Here is a 20,330-nt window from a genome sequence, read left to right as displayed (position 1 = left end):
TATTACTCCTCGCTGTGTACGATATTTATAATTAACCTAGAGAGGCGTCCTTTGGAATCGTCTTATTTGTCGACCATTCGAACAGTTTAAAGGTATTACGAATGTTCTATAGATAATGTACGATTGAGATAAGACGATCCCTCCTTGCAATCACTACGAACAGGGTTATGCGAGCTTTCGCCTACACCGGTTGAATGACAACGATCATTTGAACCTGCTCAAGAAGTACACAAGTAACGCTATTTGTATTATGCGTCGGATTATTCAATCGAAACAGAAGAAGAGTTGGATCTACAGTGTTAAGGTTCATGTAAATAAAACATGTAGATATATCACATGTCAAGTACCTACGAAGATATGTTAATTGTATGAAAAATGGAACGTAATTGAAATGTAGTTTTTGTTGATTAACCGAGTTACTTGTTCCACTGGTCCATTCGATGAGCTGTTTCTATTACGTATTTCGTCATATTATGGTACTCCCTCTCCTAGATATCCAGTAACATTTTACTGGGATTAGTATTTTTTTAATTTCTACGTAAAAATTTTAGTTGCCAATAACTCTAATCTGTTTGCTAATATTTATTTGCTGTTTGTTAACGGACAAAAGTTAATCGGGTTTCGTGTATGCTTAATATGTTAAAATTTCTATAATATATACCTGCGATTGTATTCAAAGGGATTGGAAGTAATGATATACTCAACGTATTAACTGGAACGACATAAATTATGAGATTCTGCTACCGCAGCTCCTGCAATTTGTACGTGTTCATACAGACGCTGTAAGAGTTATTTTTCGCATTACAACATTGCACGTAATTTACTATATAGTAGGTATGTAGTAACGATCATAGCGTGAACTGACTTCGAACGTACGAAATACTCCTGCGTTTCGCGTGATACACGGTAAAACTTATATTCATCGAGCTACAGAATGTCTCTGCAAAACATAATGCCACATGCGCTAAGTATAATTTCGATAAGTCTCATTTAAACGAAGTACATAGAAACGATATTCAAATCCATCGACGGGCGATACGGTACAATGTTTTACGATTTTTATTTGATTTCCAAGCAACGCATTAATCGTGCTCATCACGTAAACGATCGTAAATATGGAATCATCCTGAAACGCTCTTCCTCGCCGCTCGTTCCTTCGACAGAGGACCTTGAAGCGATGCTCAAAGAATGCCAATGCGCTCTCTCAATGAACGATTTAAAGCTGCGGAAACTTTCAGAATACATTAGGTGCGAGATTTTCTCTTTTTTTCTCTTTAAATGCGTTTAGACTCACGTAACGCGTAGATTCGTTTTTGGCAAGAGAACGATTACTTGACCAAACCTTTGATGCTTCTAGGTAAGTTCGGAATGGAACCTTTGTTTACACTCGCTGCTGTAGGTCGCATGAAACTATGACTCCTATGGCTTCCGGTTCTCGGGTGATTCGGCTTACTTTTAGTGACCGTTGATGAGACTTTCTCAACGTTTGAGCGATTCAACGGTAAGGATTGTGGCCTCGTGCTGCTACCGCTTCCGCTGCTGCTACTACGCGAAGCGATCGTACGCCCCTTATTTCCCTTTTGCGTGTCGCTGGTCGACTAAAAGCATTAAATTCTTTGTTTAGCATACAATTACTCCTATTATGCGCTATTTTAAAGCTAGAATGCAACAATTTCCGTTTATAAATTTATTATTTTTTTTCTATCAACTACAAAGAGAGACAAAATATAGATATAGACATAGATATAATATCATATTATATGTAAATACAGCTGAACAATTTGGATCCCACGCATTGCGATCGCGCTGTTTAGATTTCATGTCGAAACAACCGGTACATTTTAGCGCGATGGGCCATTGACGATCTTATTCATGCTTATTCGGTAAAAACTAAAAATATTTGTACTAAGTTGTAACTTGTCATTTTGTATTTTATTGAATCATAGATATATACGACACGAAATAACAAGTTACAAATCAAGAGTAGATGTAATTGGGAAAGAGAGAACCATTTCCGAACAGATGGATTAAATAAACGAAGTAACGGAGCTTAAAAATGATAGAAAAGAGATGTTCTTACCCCAAGGGATTTGCGAACGGCTCTCGCAGTGGGTCCAACGCTACTTCCGCTGCTGCTGCTCCTGCTGGCAGGTATTCTGGTCACTGTTACGCGTGGATTCGTTCGACGTTTCTCGATGTTACTTTTCGGTGGTAACGGATTCTTCCGCAGATCGTTGGTCAACGCGCAAATCGCGGATGTGTATGTACGAAGGTGCGCATGATTCGGAACGATATTTCGTACAGTGTTCACCGAGGTGGCGCTATTTAAAGAGCTTCGCGAGCTGCGGAGGCTGCTCCTCGATCCCGAACGTTCCACCTCGTTCCTCGATTGGTTGTTGTACGATTGAAACGATAGGTTTGAATTTCGTTGCATCGAATCCGGCCTCCGCGCAGTATCGTCTCGCTTCAGGCTGTTCGTACGTTTCGGTAGGAAACTAGACTTCTCGTTGGCGTGTTTCATCAAATTTGTTCGTTTCCCGAATTCTTTGATCGACGACGGTGCCGAGGTGGAAGGTGAAGACGATGTTAACGTATTTTCGTCCGTTTTCCTACGATCGTTCTCGGCCACTTCCGCTTCAGGATGTTTCATTCCGGTTCCAGCGTAACGTAACTCCGCTGGCGAGCATCGCGTTGATTCGTGAGTGTCCGTTTCATAATTACCGGAAGACGTTTCTTGACTGAGCGTTTCCGAGACCAAACTTTGCGTCTCCTCGAATCCTTCGTCGTTCATCTCTTGATCTCGAACTTTACCGAACGACGTTGGCAGCAGAGTAGAAGCGGAAGTCGTTACGAATCTAGGATGAAACGCGGGACTCGTCTCTGGTTGTTTATCGTTGCCGTTCATCTGACAACGACTCGAGTCGATTCCCAAGTCGATTCGGACCTCTGCAGGTTCGTTTCGCGTTTCGGATATCGCAGACTGACGGAGGAGACCGGGCGCATTGGAAGCCGATTCGTGTCTTTGAGTCTCGTTTACTTGACTAGGCGGACTGTTGGTCAGTCTGATCGCCTCTTTCACCTGACTAGGATCGATCATGCTTCTCTGCCGCTCGCGGCTAGTTACGGCTCTTTCCGCAAGAACGGTCAACGATGGCTCCCGTGGTCGGGACTCTTGCATCACAGGGCTGAGAACGGTGTTCGTTACCGCGACGACAGCCGACGGTTGACTCACCGGCAGCCTCGAGTTTCGATGCGTAAACGGTCTTGAGAATCGTTGCATATCTTCGCCGGATCGAGCTATTTCTACCAACGCTGCGTCTACATCGTACGAACACGACGGTTCGGCCTGCTTCGATTTCTCTTGCCAAACCGAATCCATCGAATCGTCATCGTGCCGTTCATCGGACAGTAGGAGAGTGTGCGGTCGTTCAGCCGGTTTTTCCTCGAACGAGTTGAAACGACTTCCAGCCTCCTGTCGCGGCTCTTTTTCCGTTGACTGCGACTCCTGGCTCTTTTTGTATCTTCGCGTTCTTCTCGTCGCTGAGTAACGGTCGAAATTACCTGGAACGATTACCGGTCAATGTTTCCTTGATCGCATCGAGCATCGCGAGTCGATAGATTGAAGAGGACGCGTTACGAAACTTACCTGTCCCGAAATCCGCGTTGCTGTTCGTATGTTTCATCATCGCGTTCTTATAGTCTCTGTTTTGAGAGGAACTATTGCAACGTTCCCGCTTGCACGGTTCTTTTTCAACAGGCTTCACCTCTCTTGGTGGACTGAATAGCTTTCTAGTCGCCGGAGGTGTTTCTATATTATCCGAGTCGATTTCTATTTTGTCCGATATGATCTTCTCTTCCTCCGTGCTTCTCTTTAGTTTCGAAAATCTCCGCGACCCAGATACCTGAGGATTGCTGTAAGGTTGCCGTAGATAGATCGTCAATTCGTCCTGGTGTACCGAGTTTACCGCATCGTTCATTTTGTTCTTCTTCCTTTCTTCCTCTTTGATGGACTGCGACGGATGATAAAAAAAAAATCAAAAACAAAAAATGCTGCGTCTTTATTCTCATTTCTTTTCACTGAAGCTGAATATGAGCGGTGATATCAGAAAATCTTTGCCTTCTTGTTTTTTAATTATTTTAAGTAACAAATGACATTCTATAAAATTATTGTAATAAATTCTCGTATCTCGTGGGCAGAAAATATTTATAATAAATACCTGCAAGGTATTACTCGAAGTTAAAACGTTCTCTGCGCTGAGCCTCGATCTTAGCCTACGGGAGTAACGTGGATCAGTCTCTTCCATACTATTTGGTACATTTAAGCTAGATTTTCGCCAAGGAGATTTATCCTTTTGCGACGGATGTGTTTCGGCTTCTGTAAACGTAAACTTGGTAAAATAGTTCCGACTGGTAAATTAAATAATCAGAGTTACATATTAAAGGGATAAGAACCTTCGATAGCTTCGATTGTACGCATCACGTCTGTCTTTTCGACCGATGGACGCCAGTCGTAAACCTCTGTTGAGTATGCCTCAGGTGTGGAACTATCCTCGATCTGGTTATTCGTCTTGCCTTCGGTTTCTATGGAGCAACGTTACGGTATTGAGCTATTTCGTAGCGTTCAGTGAATCAGATAGATAAATACATAAATCTAATTTATTACCCGAGTCTTCGAAGGACCGTCGATTCGCGTGACGCAACTGTTTCGCTTTCCTTTGGAGTTCTTCACCTGCGCGTTCTTCCTTCTCGTTTTCCGACAACCACGCTTCGATTTTCTGCCGCCACGCTTTTCTGTTCACAGTTTCGCGATATTTACAACGCGCATATGTGTATACATAAGTCGTCCATGTGAATAACTTCGTTGCTTACCCCGCAGGTTTCGTTTCTTCCTCCTGCAGAAAAGGTTTGCTCTCGAGCAAGGGCGACGGCGAACTTGGTCTTTCGCGATCACCGGAGAAATCAGCGTTCAGCAAATCGCTCCTGCGGGATTGACCGCGAGCTCTTCTCGCCCACGAGCGATCTACACGTTGATCGGAGAAAGCAGAAAGAAAAAATCTTAGGAAACTACTTGCGATACGAAGTGAGCGATACCGCGTACGAATACGAGTATATACCTAAACTACCCCATGATTTTCTCTCACGAGTCCCATCTTGTCCTGATGTTCTTAAAAAGTCCATTAGATTGCCGTCATCATCTTCGCAAGGTATTCGACTTCTCCGACGGCGAAGAGTACCATTTGGTGTGATATCTACGAGAAGAGAGAACCGGGAGTGAAAAGAGTATAGGAGAAAAAAGAGAAACGATGTTCGAAATCCACATGTATAGTAACCTGGTGAGCACGTTTCTTCTTTGGTAGTTTGCTGGTCGAGGACACCGCCGGAACAAGAACCTAAGCGTCGTCGAATGTTCGGCGACACGGTTATCGAAACGTCCTCGTCGGAAGTGACAGCTCCGTTTTGCAATCTTCTCAGCTGAATCGAAAAAGGAAGAGACGCGTTTGCAAAAGGGAATTGTCAGTATTTGCGCGAAATAGTACCTTGACGTCGCTACGGCTGTAATTCTTTTGCGGTAAATTGCCAGCGAGATCGATCGGGTCGTAATCGATTAAATTACATTCGGATTCCGAGGTCGGTAGTTCGGCCTGTTGGGTATTGGTCACTGAAAAGCACACATACAACTGATATCTAGCCGGTGAACAGGTAGGAGGGGAAAAAACAAAGATCTCTCCAAGACGTACGTAATCGTTTTTTAGCCAAAAGTTGTTCCTCTCGTTGCTTGCGTCTCGCCAATATTTGCTCCTCTTGAATTCTACGTCTTTCGTTTTCCGCGACAGCCTGATTAAATTTCTGACAAAATTGATGGAATATCTTAAAGCATTCCTCTATTTTGAACGTATTGCTGTCCTCGCAGAAAAATTCGGCGAGTGACCGCCTTAACGTTTCGAGTTCTTCCATGTCCCTTTTCAACTGACACATCTCTTGTTCCGCCATCTGCGATACGAGAACGGGATTAACGGGATTGACATTGAATTTTAAATGATTCTCACTTTGTTGTCGCCTAAATGATCAGACCCGATACCTGTAAGAATTGCGCCATTTGTTCCTGTATGTCTATTTCTGTCGAAGGGAAATTAATTTGGGCCTTGATCTTTTTGATTTTCGTGTCGAGTGCGTTAAATTCGTTGTTCAATTGCTCCGTCGTGATCCTTACGTGCCGCGAAAACACGACGATTATTAAAATTAAGAACAATTTAGGTGCCGTTTAAACATATCAACTAGACTGCACAGATCATTCTGTCGAGCACTTACTTGGTAGCAGCTTCCAGGGTGGTCATACTTTTTGCAAAATCCAATAAATCCTTCCGCTTTCTTTCGGCTTGCTACGATGCGAAATGATTAAATACAAACAATTATTGAAATACAAACAAACCTCTCTGACAGAGATCGCGCGTAAACGAGGGGACATGAAAAATATACATTACCAGAGCTACATAATGAATGAGATTCATTCCTGGTTTATTCGCCCGAATTTCGGTTAATTTTTGTAAGGAGGACAACTTTACACCAGCGGCATTTCCAGCGTAACCGCCCTGATTGATATACGTACCAATTATAACAATTATTTATACAATAACTGCTTATCGCTATTACCAAGCGCAACAAGCTGTTAATAGTCGTATCTATTCCTACCGAGTTGAGAAAGTTCCCAGCGACTAAAACCATGTACAATACTTCTTGTAGCGGTTTGTTCGTCATCAAATCTTCACCGGCTAAGATCATCGAATTGATACTTGGTTCCAGATAGCCCATATTAGCAGCAAACTCTTCCTTCAGCAGCATGCATTCTATGCGCAGCTTGTAGCTGCCAAGTCGTAAGAAGGATACGAATGAATTTCGACAAATTTCGGGACATTTCGGGAGGTAATATAATCATTATATCGTCACATCATAAATCGGCACTTCTCTTACTTTGATACCAGAATGAGTTGGAGGAAGAATTTCTCAGCATTTCCGAGCTTCGACTTGTCACCGTCAAAGCTCTTCAGCATCTCCAGTTCGTCCACCTCAGGTAAAATTTTAAGGAGGCCACGTAACTTTTCCGCCCCGATGTCGTCGTGGCTGCCGTCTCTTATGAGTCGAATAATATCTTCGTTCGAACTAGAAATCGACGCGGTCATTGTTACAGGGGGTGGTGTGGCGGGAGGTGAATCTACGCGTAAATATCAAACGGGGAGAAAAGGAATGGCCTCGTTTTCAAGAAAATCCAGTTTGAATATCTGTCACGCACACTTGACTTTTTTCAAGATTAGATATACACTAACAAACAATTTCTCGCTATCGCGATAAGTACTGCGGCTAATATATTTATATATTAACAATTTTATTTTCCCGCGTATGTGTTATTGAACGACCTATTAAAAGTGATGTTTTCATTGATACATACAAATGTGTACTTTCTATTCGAATCGGAAAGTCAGGAACAAGCTTATTATTTTCACGCTTCGATCGGTATCGAGTTATGTATACTCTAAGCCGTGTAGAAGCCTATTACACTACTTTCCGAGCATATTATATTCACGTATTTAATTTTTGCTACCTCGCAAATAAAAGTCCGGTGATCGATAGACTTTCGAAACTCGATTTTCATGAAAATGATAAATTGTCTTCGTACTTGCTTACCTGCGGAACTGTTTTAGAAATATGTTTACGTTCAAGCTCCTCTTCCCGTCGAGAAGCGCGATCTGAAATCGATTAAACGCGAAGTTTAACTGAAAATCGAGCCGAAGCCACAGTGGATAGCCACAGTGTAGAGAAGTTTTTTGATGACACACCTCGGTAGGTTCCCGTCGTCGCCTCTCCGTATCGGAGTTGTGCCCGTAAGGGGAGCAAGAAGAGGCGGGTAACACGGGTGGTACTTGTTGGCAAAACAGCCCCTCCATCTCTGCCCAATCTATGTCCGCCATCGGGGAGTTCTGATGTTCGTTGGCTACCAGAGACCAAATATTCCGCTTTCCAATCACCTGTGAACCACGAGCAGTTCGAACAACGATTAAGTTGAATGGCATTGAACAACTTGTGAGCGACCAACGAGGAGCGAAAGACAAAGTGGTTGCCGGCATCACCTTGTGATTGGGTATTTTGTTCCAATTGATGGTTTTCATTTTTGCCTTAGGCGTGGGTATTTCCTGCTGCGGCAGCAATCTCGCATGATTGTTCGGCGGGTCAGGGGTGGGCACCCGTGTAACCGGTAACGCGTGCAACGGCGGCGGAACGGGCGGCGGCTCCATCGATGCATCGGCGTGCGTCGCGTTGACGGCGAAAAGCGGTGGCGGCGGTGGTGGAGGTAAAACACGGGTTTGATTCGAGGAGTTCGAATTGGAGGGTGCGATGGGAACAGGAGGTGGTGGCGGTGGTGGTAACGGTGGTAAAGGTACCGCGGGATTGTTCACCGGCAATGACGCTTTCCGAGAAGTTCCGCACGTCTGATCGGCAGCACGGCAGTGACAACAGAGATTCGCCTAAAAGATGAATATACACGGGTTCTGCTACTTCGTCATTGCAGAGGAAATAGAACGATGACCGAACGTGTATGTTACCTGAAGGCTGGGTGAACGTAACAACTTGGTAGCGTCTTCCCGATTTTCCAGTAGCGTCGCTCTATGGACTAACGTCTCAGCTGTATCCCATGCTAAATCGCTGGCAGCATCTTTGGGATCCAGTCGCAGCAGATGTTGAAGAATGCTTAAGAACGGTATCTCTTGGGGTGTGTCGGCGATCTAAAGTAGCACGATTGATACAAGTTATCGGTGTACAGGGATTCTCTAAGCGACGGTGCTGTGTATCTTACTTGTCCAAGTATCGCATAAAAAATGTCTACGTGCGATGAAAGATCGATTCCCGGTGGTCCGTGATTCGACAATTCTTCGTCGGCTTCTCGCTGGTCGTCAAACACGTCCAGTTGCACCCTCAAGTCCGGTACGTTGCTTTTCCTGCAAGAATAATCGTCACCTTCCTGATCTGGATACATTTTAAGCCTTTACGTACGTATCTGTTCGCTCTATTTTCGTCCCGCTCGACACACATGTTGCCTCTACAATTTCTATTTCTCTATCCTATCTTTTCTTGTTCTCGACGATTTTACTAGATTTAAACACTTCTCAGCTTACTTTTATTCCTTTCCTGGCCCATCGAACTATTTTGCTTCAAGCTACATCCTGTTCGATTCCCGCTTTATCGGTGTCCAATATACGCGTATTATACTTAAAAGGCGGTAAAATCATCGTACGCGCAAATTGCAATGTATCTCTATACATAATACATATATTTAGGTAATCCTGGTCAGACGAGCTGGTCAAACGCGCGAGCTATACACGTGCTCGTTGTCAGTTTAATAGATCAGTTTTGGTTTACCTAAACCATGCTGACGATAAGTCGGGTCGATACGTTATCGAAGTAAATCGGTAGAAACTGCTTCCGGTGGAGCATTCTATTACAATTACTATTTGGACAATACGTGAAAGTTAGGAAACGATTATAGACTGGTTAATCGCAATTTACTTGGTTCAGCTATGCGGACAGCTCCAGCTGTGCTTCGAAAACACTGATTTTTCTCCCTTCGATGCACTTCGGATTCAAGTTCACATTCCACTAAACATCACGATTCTATTGTCTACATCACCGAAAACGGTGCTATATTGTCAATAAATTGTTTCACATCGATTAATCGCGCGCGTTTCGAAATCACGAGGCAGCTAACAGCTGAGAAATTTCAAATAGTTTTAGGTATATGGTACGAGCGTGAATAATCCGGTGGACAGAGAGAGAGAGAGAGAGAGAGAGAAAGAGAGAGAGAGAGAGAGAGAGAGAGAGAGAGAGAGAGAGAGAGATAGAGAGAGCGACGCGTTGCAGCCAGTAACGGAGATCGTTCCAGTTTGGTTCGCTGCTTTGCAGCTATGGTTGCATCTCATCGCGGCACAAGCTTACTCGCGGAGAGTTAATTCGGGCTTTTCTCTCTCCCTTCGAGTCTCGCGTGTTTCACGTCTCACTTTTTTACTTTCTTCCCTTTCCTTGCTCTTCTCCGTTTTGCGCGAACGTTCTTTCGCTCTCGCTTTCTGATCTTTCTCTCCCTTGCACTACAGATCAGATAGAAAAAGGATTTCATTGTCCTCTCGTATCCGTGTCGATAACATTCTCTTCGTACCAAAAGAATGGATTTCTGTTACCTGCATCACTCATCGATGGAGAATTTAAAGCAAAGCGTACATATGTTGAGAAGGTAGATAGCGAACATATCGGTCAGGATTCCTTTTACCGTGGATTTCTTCGAACCATCTTTTCAAGTGATATTTAAAGCGACTTCTTTGAATGATTTTGCTCGATCGAGAATAGCGTGCCCTTCCGTCATCCCTTCGCGGGATGACGGATCGTGACTATTTCTGTAGAGGAGGGGGTTAAACAGAAAGGACGAAAGCTAGAGTCGATACGTATCGCGATTCGATGTAAATAGTCGTAGTTCCAAACATAGCTTCGCGATGGTATTTTGCTTCTTGCGATCTACCCTTGGCCGATTGTCTATCGTTTACAGGGAACCAACGTCCCTTGATATACGTATGGTAACGAACTGTGAATTGCAATTGAAACGCGTTGGAATAGCGGATCAACTCCTTCGACGACGACGAAAACGCGGAAACAAGACGAAAAATGAAAATGAAAGAAAAGGAAACGGCAGAGAACAGGATAATTATCGTGTTAAAACATAGATGTATATATTTGCTTACTTTCTAGTATCGGATGCGGAATGGATGCTGATACGAAAGTAATGATCGGATTAGTGCATGCAACTTGCATTTGTATTGCACAGGCTGAATGAATTGATTAGTATAACCAATCCACGATAGAATCGCTTAATATATCGAAAAATAATAAAATGAGAAATCTGGCTAGATGTTTACGTTCGCTTCATGCGCGACATTAATGCGCGTCGCATTAGGTGCAAATGAGAAAAGGTGTGGGTACAATAAGGCGCCCTTTCGTAACATTCATTATTATTTATTATTGAACGATGTTAAGGTGTTAATCTCACACGCTTTCTCTCTCTCTCTCTCTCTCTCTCTCTCTCTCTCTCTCTCTTTCTCTCTCTTTCTCTCCCTCTCTCCCTCTCCCTATTTTTCTTAGTTAATAAATCATAAATCCAGGTCGTCGTACAGTACTCACCGCAGTTCGTTTAAAATCGGAAGAAGCTTCAAACCTGCAATCGATAGTGGTGCTAATTAGAATTAATCTGCGTTGTTTTCCCTGTGGACGTAAAATTTGTTTCTTTTTCTAATCCGAAGTCGGTACCAACCGATGAACTCGTTGCGAATTCGTATGCGATCCTTTAACACTGGCGTGGAGATGACCAAACAGTTTATGAATGCCAGTATTGCTGTCCGATAATCGTCTGCAGCTGCATTCTGCAACTCGTCCACTACGATCCGTAATCGGTACCGTTCACCTTTCCGTTTCTAGAATTGTTCAACATTGGTTCACGTTTTGTTATTTAAATATCGTGAAACGTAAAAAACGTTTCACCACTCCTCGGATTTTAATGGATCTAGAGAGTTGACTCGCGATCGCGCGAAGCATTTTACATAGGAACGTGTGGTACGAACGATTTGTTGCGATCTGATGCATCGCGAACGGATAGATCTTCGGAGAAACAGTACGATGGAAGTAAGTAGTTACATACATACATATGTAAGTACTATATTGTAGTACTACATTATGTTCGTCGAAGGAAGACCTTGAATTGTGACTTTTACCTAAACTTAATACGCGTTCCCCTGTGTTTCGTATGTTCATAGTATAATGTGCTACGCACATATGTTCCGTATGCATAGGTCGAGTACGTAATCGAAGAGATACAAGATTGCATTTTAATGCCATTTAGTATTTTCGCGGTAATATAGTATATTCGTTACTCTTCCACGAAGGATCGGGCGTTGTTCGGATATCGTCTCGCGAGTTCGATCACCTGATACGCGTGAAGAGTGTCGATAGCCCTCTGTCTTCCATCTTGGCTGTAAACGCACAGCGCCGAAAGCAATTCTGTCACTTGTTTCTTGACCGAGGGACAAGCGGTGTCCAAGGCTGAAATTCAACGAGATACACGATGAATACCAGATGCAGCCGTGACCGCTCCCGCCCGATACTCGAGCTATTCGAAACGTTGAATAATTTTACCCGAGGCAAGTTTGATGCAGTAATCGGGATTGTCCACGATATAGTCGAGACCAACGTGGGAATCCATATCGCCCGCATTTGGGAAAAGTTCTGCACCAAATCTGAAACAAACGAATGCACACGTAATAGTTGCGTCCCGCAGGAGTCACTCTATCGGCATATCTCTGTAAACGAGCAAGTAGTGTCGAAAAAAGTCTAACTGATGCCATCTAATTGCATTTATTGCTATTAGATGTTATATGGTTATGTTCGCTACGTACCCATTGATTAGCAATCCAATAAAGTTTCGGTGGAACGTTCGACTAACAAAGTAACGTTCAATTGAAAAAATAGAAGTCAGAGTTAGAATGAGATCTAGGTTGAGAGTCAGCATGCGTACACATACGATATGTATGCAGACATACATATGCCACGCTCGTTTCTATGCGTATCACATAAATATGCTCGTATGACTACTGTAAGATTGTGTAGTCGAAAGAGAAAAGAGTATCGTGTCTCGTATAATTTGTAACGAGTATCGGGATGGTCTTTTAGAATCTTGAGGACCGCTGTAAACCGACTAATCTTATCTTTTAAGATTCGTCGATTCGAAGGAAAAAAATGTCGCTGTTCGAAAAATGAAACCTTTTGTGCAAGAGCATGTTGGAGGATAGAGAAAAGAAAGAAAAAGAAACGAACGAAGTGAGGAGAGTGAGAGAAACGAGAGTAGAAAGAGTATGAGTGAAAGGGGGAGAGAAGAGGAGCGGTAGAGAGGGAAATATATAGTATAGGGGAAGGACCATAGGATTGCGTCATCATATGCATACGCATACCTCTAGTCACGTTTAAAAATAGATTCTCTAAACATTATTAAGGGCCACCAAGGGATTTCATAGGACGCGTAGCACGCTTTATGCGGGAAACGTGAATATACGTTGGACGATACGACCGATGGGCGCTCAACTATTCTCAACAAAGTTGCGTCAACTGTCGATTCCAAGGTGTATACGTGTAAAGATCTGTTGGATTTTGATTCGCGAGCAAAGGAACCAGACGATGATTCCGAATACGTGTATGGACAGTGGAGGGACGCGCATACAGCGCGAGCAGTAGAACCTGGTAAAAGTGATTCATGCTGGTACGCCTTGCCTCGACCGTACTAAGTAATCGGTGCTTCCTGCAATCGTTCCTACCGGCGACCTCGGAGTTCGCACTTGCATGTCTGCATTTACGGTCACTGGCCATCTTAGGAAGGCCGCTGCGCGATCTGATCCGTCGGGTGAGAGAGGGGAGTATGGATGAACCACAATATCCTTTTCGGTAAAAAATATCGTGAAAATCATCGATCATTGCTTCTTTTTTAAACGTTTCTACTACACAACAATGATACGACAAATCCGTTCGAGGGTGTCAATAGGTTCTAACTCTTTCTCTCTCTCTAGATGGGAAGAATTGCTGCGTTATGTTGAAACGAGTTGGAATTCGATCGAAACGGAACAGCGACTGCAGAGTCGCATATAAAACTGCATATAATAATTCAGTCGCGACGATTGCTAATTGTACTAGAGGCAAATAGAGACGATCTTATAAATGTATGTACGTATATATGCACGTAATCGTGTACGTATGATATCGCCTGTATATCGTATACATTTAGGCATACATATACATGAAATAGCACTCACGGCGGGCACGGGATACCATATCGGGTACCTTGTTGACCTCGCCTCTCTTCTCCGTTCTCCTTCTTTTTCGCGTACGAGAGCGCAAAGCTACCACACAATCTGTGCTCGCTCTCCTCTCTTCCCACGTCTTTCACTACCGACAAAAGAAGTTTCGACCGTCGCCAATGTCGTTTCTCGGACATTCGTCACCGAAAACATGACGTGTTCTCAGCTGAAACCTACGGAAGATCGCGGTGGTGCCTATAGATCAGTGGAAGAAAGGACATTTCAACGAAACTGATTTAATACGTTCGTACGTTGGCTATAGCTACAACGGCTCGATCATAAATTGCACCTTGCGCGACATTTCCCAGTCATTTTTTCATCGATCGTACAATATATAATAATTAAAACTTACTTATATTAGTATTATTATTAATAGAGTCTCGTTTGAAAGTCTTCACGCAAATTACCAAGTGATATAATCGCAAACCAGCCGCTAAACAAAGAGTAACCGATGCACTGATCATTCAACGATTTGATGCATTCGATCGTCCCACGTATTTTTATTCCATTCGCGAGTCGCGATGCGTGACAATTTCTGAGACAAGGATGTTTTGATTTAAACGTCGCTTCGTTTCCCTATCGTTGCAATAGTTTCGGACAATACCTCTTGCGCATTAACGATGCGCGATTGTTAGTTTCGTCACGTTTATCTTCGCGTGAAAGTTTGAAGAGAATACTCTGCGTACGACCTTGCGAGAAACAAATACTCCGACTTTCTTTGAATTCCTTTTTCTGTTCCCTTTCGCTGCGATATCGAAACTTCGCAATTATACGTGTATTTTCTTATAATACACAAACTATTCCCTCCCCCCTTGCCCTCTTCCCTCTATTTCTAACTATTCTTGAAAACAAGTCGAACAGCTATGATTTTAAATCGTTCCGTTAATATATCAATACCAGTTAATTGCGGTTACCTTGTCGGAACGTGGTCATGGCCCCCCAGCGAGTTGGATTATAGTGGTCAGGATCGTCCCCTCCCCCTTCTTTCACTTTTACTTCTATAATTATTACACTTCTTCGTACTTTTCAAATAAAAAAAATATTTCTTTCTTCCGACATCTATTATGGAGTAATTCTGACCTCTTCCTTGGTAAAAAATTTGATGGAACTAATCCCGTGGATTGCAAGAACCACTCGATTACAGGGAATATCATTGTTTAACCAAAATTATATTATTTAAATAAAGAAGAGAGAGAATTTTATGTGTATATTGTGATCAGGTATTTATGAGAATAAATCAATAAAATATATCTAATCGTTCAAAAATGCCGTGGATCGTGAATTAATATTATTCCGTTGTTTATTACGCAGGAGTTGTTTCAGTATTGTGTAATGCAAAACTGTTCACCAAAAAAATGGAAATAACGTATGCGATATTGTTTAATTTAAACTGTCAAATAAACAGTAAATATAAAAAATGAGAACGAAAAGAAAGGTAATGAAATGTGGATTATTTATCAGTCAATCGCATTGATTAAACGAGCAAGTTTCATGGGGAATGACGTTTATTGTTAAAGGAGAAAAGGTATGCGGCGAAATTTTACAAGACAGCGTTCGCCTTTGAGAATAAACACGCGCACACAGTGAATTTTCAAAGTCGGGCAATTATTGAAAAAGAAAGAACCTATTGCGCAAAGTGTTCAACTGATAAAACTGATCTCTCACCTTTTATTGTCATTTAAACAACAGGTTTACTGGCAAATGAATGATCACCAGTTCGATCGGCATCTCGATCGCGGTAGCACGCGGCGCACGCACACTTTTTTCATCGAGCACCGATTCGCGGAAACTGCGTTTCAGGAGCGCGCGACTGACCGCCACCTTGCTGCAGAATGATTTACCGCGCATGCGTATTTCTATTCCACTCAATTCGGCTTCACTCGTTCTTCGTCATTCCTTTGGTCCGAGACACTACGCACCTTTCAACTTGCACACCTTTCACGTCTGATTCGACCTTTTCTGTAATCTGTTCTCCTTTGGTGTAATCGTTACTTGTTATTTATTTCTCTACTACCCGCCCCACCTTATTTCACTTACGTTTCGTCGCCTACTTTTATCTTATTAGGGACAAGTATCAAATAATAGCTTGTGGATATTTAAGGATCGCATAATTTCCCAAAAGCATTCTCACTTGATCAGTTACCAGAAATTGACCGATATTGTTCATTAGAGAGTAAGAACCTATATTAACTGGCTCGCGTAATATTATCAGACGTGTCGTTAATTCAATTTTTGTCGTAGTATCGTATGAAATGCCCGAAAAATGTAAAAACTACTTTAAGCCGTGCATGTATACATTACACGATATATAAATAAAATTATATGTGTCATTATACTGCGAAGTGATGTATAAGAAACACCTATCTGTCCGCTGATACACAAATCAATTAAGTCGATAGAGACTATCAATTAAACTGTTTGATTGGCAAGTTGAATCGTTATAAAGGCCGTTTAAAAACGTTGATGAAAATTTGATGGCTGGGTTGGCTGAGCGGTAGAATAAACCATTCCGGGAGGTTGTTGATGGGTCATCGCGTGACTCTGGTGCTGATGAAATTCTGGAGCTCCATGGGGGCCATTAAGTCTAACCCGTTTGGCGTTTTGTCCATGATTATGATCACCGTTTCCTTGCTGTTGTTGATTTTGTTGCTACAATTTCATGGTACTCGTAAAAAAAAGATGACTAATTGGATAAGTGAATAAAAATTAATATGCATACTGTCTGCTGCTGATTTTGACGTGCTTTATTTTCAGTCTTTTCCTCTGTATCATCGTCCGTTAAGAATTCTCGCTTAGGATATGGAATAGGGCAGCCGGCAAATATACTGCAACATAATGAAACCAATTAAATTTTGAAACTGACACAATGAAAGACGAAATTAACGTAAATTAAAAACATACTCTTGCGTTGGCAGTGGTTCTTCTTGGAAATAAGCATCTTGCATAGAATGTTCGGAGGTTATTCGTTTATTAGGATCCATCATTAACAGTTTTTGAAGCTAAAACGGCTAAATTAATATCATTGTTCGACCAAACGGACTAAAAGTATTAAAACATTTCATACAGCCATACCAAATTAAACGCTTTACTATCGGGTTTAATTTTATGTCGGTCCATATATTTCGTAAGAGAACAGTTTGCATAACTGTAAGAAGATCCATTTATTTAAGCTTAACAAATTTATATCTTTGTAACAACTATTTTTAAAAAAATACTAACTTTGATCGTTTAAAGTCTTTCAATAATGTAGGATGTTCTGGCATTTTCTTAATATCTTCCCAATCTTTCTCCAAAGGAAATCCCATTACATTGAATATCCTAAATATTGACAAAAAATGTTTAACCTTTATTCTATTTTCTGTATCGACAACGTAAATATTAAAGGTGCAAATTATTGCTGTAATAATTCTGCTACCTATCTAATTGATCGTGATGATATGGATTACTAGTCTTGATATCTTCTTGCCTACAGTGAAATATAGGTTCAGACGTTAAGAGCTCTGCAAATATACAACCAATAGCCCAAATATCTAGAAAAAGAAAGAGAACATTTCAAGGGTAGCAAATTATATAAGTAATATGTATTGTAAGTTAAAGATGAGGAATCGTATTTCCAATATAAGATTTTTAAAAAATAGGGTTTAAAGTTTTACATACTTTAGGGCTTTTAGTAAAAATATTTTTTATTGACTTTTTAGTTTTAATTGATAAAGTTTTATAAATCAACTGTCAATATGTTGCAATAATTCATAACTTGCGATTGTATAAATTTTTACCTCCATGAAAACATTCAATAAGAATTATTGTAAATGCTGTAGTTTAAGAACTAGTAATATTGGTGATTATTATGATACTTTACTATTATAGAACTTAAGCCCCTGAAATATGTTAGAATAGGTATTAATTCCAAATTGACAAAAAGTGGAGATACAATTCTTTAACTTTACAGGACTATAACTTTTAAATATGCAAAATATACCTATTGCTTTTGTGTAATGTCTAGCACCTAAAAGTAATTCTGGTGCTCTATACCAAAATGTCACTACAACTGGATCCAAGTCCGCGAGAGGTTTTAAAGGGGCATTGAATAATCTGGCAAAACCCATATCTGCAATCTTTACACGTCCCCTTTCATTGCCTTCTCCCATTACTAAAATATTCGCTGGTTTCTAAATTAGAATATATGAAATGAATTATACATAAATTCATGCCTATAATCATATTTGTATAGAATGACAAGTTACCAAATCTCTGTGAAGCACCCAATTGGAATGTAAGTAATGAATACCATCAAGGATTTGATATAGCAAAGACTTAACCATACCCTTTGGTACCATAACAGGTTTTTTATTAGCCTTTGCTGCTCTATGAAACTTTATTATATGCTACAAGTTGAAACGAAATGATTAATTTTATATAAATTACCATGAATATTTTGAAGTAAAATATCAACATACCCACAAATCATGTTCAGCAAAATCAAATAATAACCATACTTTGCGATCAATGTGTGATAGAAAAACTCTAATTAATGTAATTACATTTACATGCTTCAGTTCCCTAAGTAACTGAAGAAAATAAATTCATCAAAATATTTATAATAATATAATCGATCTAGAGAGAAAAATGAATTAAATAAAATATAGCTACTTACTGCAATTTCTCTACATGCAGACATCGAAAGGCCGGTACCTTCAATTTGTTTTAAGCCAAAATCCTTTGTATCTGGCCGAGACTTTAATTCGCTATCTGGTACTCTATTGAAATGTTTAATACGTATGTATTATAATTATAGTAAAAGATAAGGACAGAGTAATACAAATTTGTACTTTTTTTAACACTTAATATTTAAAATAATTGAAATGAATTACTACATATAGTACATAATTAAAAATTCTAGAAATTATATAATATAATGTGTAATATTAAAAAATATTTTCGATAACATTTTGTCGGCGTGTGTATGTGCGTGTGTCTATGTGTGTGTGTGTGTGTGTGTGTGTGTGTGTATATATTATACATTTTGTGAAAATTAAAGATTATTCTTATTGATTTGAAATTAATACTATCAGAAGAGTATGCAATCCTCTACGCTAGGTTAGAAACACTAACCCTTCCTTTCTGCGGGCTTTATAGACGTGTCCATAAGTTCCTCTTCCAACTTTGCACCCTTCAAATTCAAAAAGATCCTCGACTTTTGTTCTATCTGTGTCTGTTTTCAGTTTAAATTCGTAATCCATGACGTTTAATATTATTTCAAACAATTGTCAACTATGAAAACAAACATCTTTAATTTATATATACGTCAAGAAAGGAACAACGAACATTCTTTACACGTTACCTTGATCACTTCATCACACTATTTACATCGCTCTTCAGGGATGTCAGCTAAATACGTAGGGATGTTCAATTCCGATTCGATGCCTGAAAAGGTCGATTATTTTGTTTAAAAGATCGATATCTTGCATCGATTCTGTTGAGAATCGACTCAGCTTAAGAATATCGAGAATCGATTTTCTTTCTTCTGTTAGTTATCGCTTGAACATAGCGTCGAGTGTAATGCGATATACAGTTATACTCTGTCGAGTATCGAAAAGTGAAATTCAAAAAATATCTGGGTAGAATAGCAAACAGAAGAGTGAAATTCAATGACTTTATTACGCGTTTTGTTAAGACATACTATCCGGATAAATAGCGTTTAGAATTTTGGACGAGAAACATACTGAAGGACTGTACGAGTTTATTTTTTAGGCTAAGAGGACAGTATAGCTATAATTGATTGTTTTCGTTTGTATCGTGTTAAGATCGTTGGAAAACTTGGCTAGAAAAAGTCATAAATATTGTTAAGAAGCGTCTCTTACCTCGACTCGAAATCGCACGTTGCCACCCATTCCACCTCACCGTGTCTAAAGGATGGATTTGGGCTTAGGAGAAGAATCACGGATGGCGACCAGCGGACCCCGAACGATGATTGGACCTCAACTTGTGAGAGAAAAACAAGATAGCAAGAAGCAAAGCAATTTTTCATAAAGAAAAATAGCTGTACAGCACACAAGTATACCAAAATATAACTTAAATTATTTTCCATGAGAGTTCTGTGTTAATTATTCATTTCCAACGAACATTATTCGTTCCACGAGCACCAACTACCTACTTCTTTTGTCATAAAATTTCCTACCACAACGTAAAACTTCAATTTCTCTTCCGTTACTAAAAGTGAGCGTCTCTCTCTCTCTCTCTCTCTCTCTCTCTCTCTCTCTCTCTCTCTCTCTCTCTCTCTCTCTCTCTCTCTCTTTCCCTCTCTCTTTCCCTCTCTCTTTCCCTCTTTCTCTCATTGCAAGTACTTGAATAATGGAAAAAATGATGTTGCTTGAATGGTCTTTTCATTAGGATAATACA

General features: G+C 40.7%; 2 protein-coding genes across 2 annotated transcripts; both read right to left on the bottom strand.

Annotated features, from left to right (window-relative positions):
- Positions 1–1,256: 1,256 nt before the first annotated feature.
- On the bottom strand, positions 1,257–16,027 carry Form3 (FH2 domain-containing protein formin 3). The gene is made up of 27 exons (XM_076906201.1): positions 15,597–16,027; positions 13,887–14,126; positions 12,223–12,323; positions 12,014–12,129; positions 11,345–11,504; positions 11,215–11,248; positions 8,849–8,990; positions 8,598–8,777; positions 8,124–8,519; positions 7,833–8,021; positions 7,681–7,742; positions 6,970–7,158; positions 6,691–6,862; positions 6,483–6,590; positions 6,310–6,380; positions 6,080–6,206; positions 5,739–5,991; positions 5,538–5,659; positions 5,331–5,472; positions 5,115–5,249; positions 4,870–5,020; positions 4,664–4,791; positions 4,453–4,581; positions 4,218–4,375; positions 3,647–4,010; positions 2,081–3,561; positions 1,257–1,598 (listed from the first exon to the last, which is right to left on the bottom strand). Exons 2-27 carry the CDS (start codon positions 14,066–14,068, stop codon positions 1,329–1,331), a joined length of 5,562 nt encoding a protein of 1,853 aa, XP_076762316.1. The 5' UTR covers positions 14,069–14,126; positions 15,597–16,027; the 3' UTR covers positions 1,257–1,328.
- Positions 16,028–16,382: 355 nt separating this feature from the next.
- Cdk8 (cyclin-dependent kinase 8) lies at positions 16,383–19,450 on the bottom strand. Its single transcript, XM_076906210.1, has 12 exons — positions 19,273–19,450; positions 19,044–19,202; positions 18,586–18,688; positions 18,389–18,499; positions 18,176–18,316; positions 17,911–18,100; positions 17,347–17,461; positions 17,151–17,249; positions 17,004–17,076; positions 16,833–16,930; positions 16,651–16,756; positions 16,383–16,580 (listed from the first exon to the last, which is right to left on the bottom strand). Exons 2-12 carry the CDS (start codon positions 19,169–19,171, stop codon positions 16,383–16,385), a joined length of 1,362 nt encoding a protein of 453 aa, XP_076762325.1. The 5' UTR covers positions 19,172–19,202; positions 19,273–19,450.
- Between the last annotated feature and the right edge of the window lie 880 nt (positions 19,451–20,330).

This window comes from Xylocopa sonorina, chromosome 13 (genome assembly GCF_050948175.1).
Source record: "Xylocopa sonorina isolate GNS202 chromosome 13, iyXylSono1_principal, whole genome shotgun sequence".
Classification (NCBI taxonomy): Eukaryota; Metazoa; Arthropoda; class Insecta; order Hymenoptera; family Apidae; genus Xylocopa; species Xylocopa sonorina.
Note: the sequence above shows the minus strand (reverse complement) of the source record. Positions and strands in the feature narration are given on the sequence as shown.

Coding starts and splice junctions, on each gene's coding strand:
- Form3 (XM_076906201.1), bottom strand. CDS start 14,068: ATGTCCGAGAAACGACATTGGCGACGGTCGAAACTTCTTTTGTCGGTA. Junction 7,743..7,832: donor GACGACGGGAACCTACCGAG/GTGTGTCATCAA, acceptor AATCGATTTCAG/ATCGCGCTTCTCGACGGGAA. Junction 6,207..6,309: donor ACCCTGGAAGCTGCTACCAA/GTAAGTGCTCGA, acceptor GCGGCACGTAAG/GATCACGACGGAGCAATTGA.
- Cdk8 (XM_076906210.1), bottom strand. CDS start 19,171: ATGGATTACGAATTTAAACTGAAAACAGACACAGATAGAACAAAAGTC. Junction 18,500..18,585: donor CTGCATGTAGAGAAATTGCA/GTAAGTAGCTAT, acceptor TATTTTCTTCAG/TTACTTAGGGAACTGAAGCA. Junction 16,581..16,650: donor GTCAAAATCAGCAGCAGACA/GTATGCATATTA, acceptor ATGAAATTGTAG/CAACAAAATCAACAACAGCA.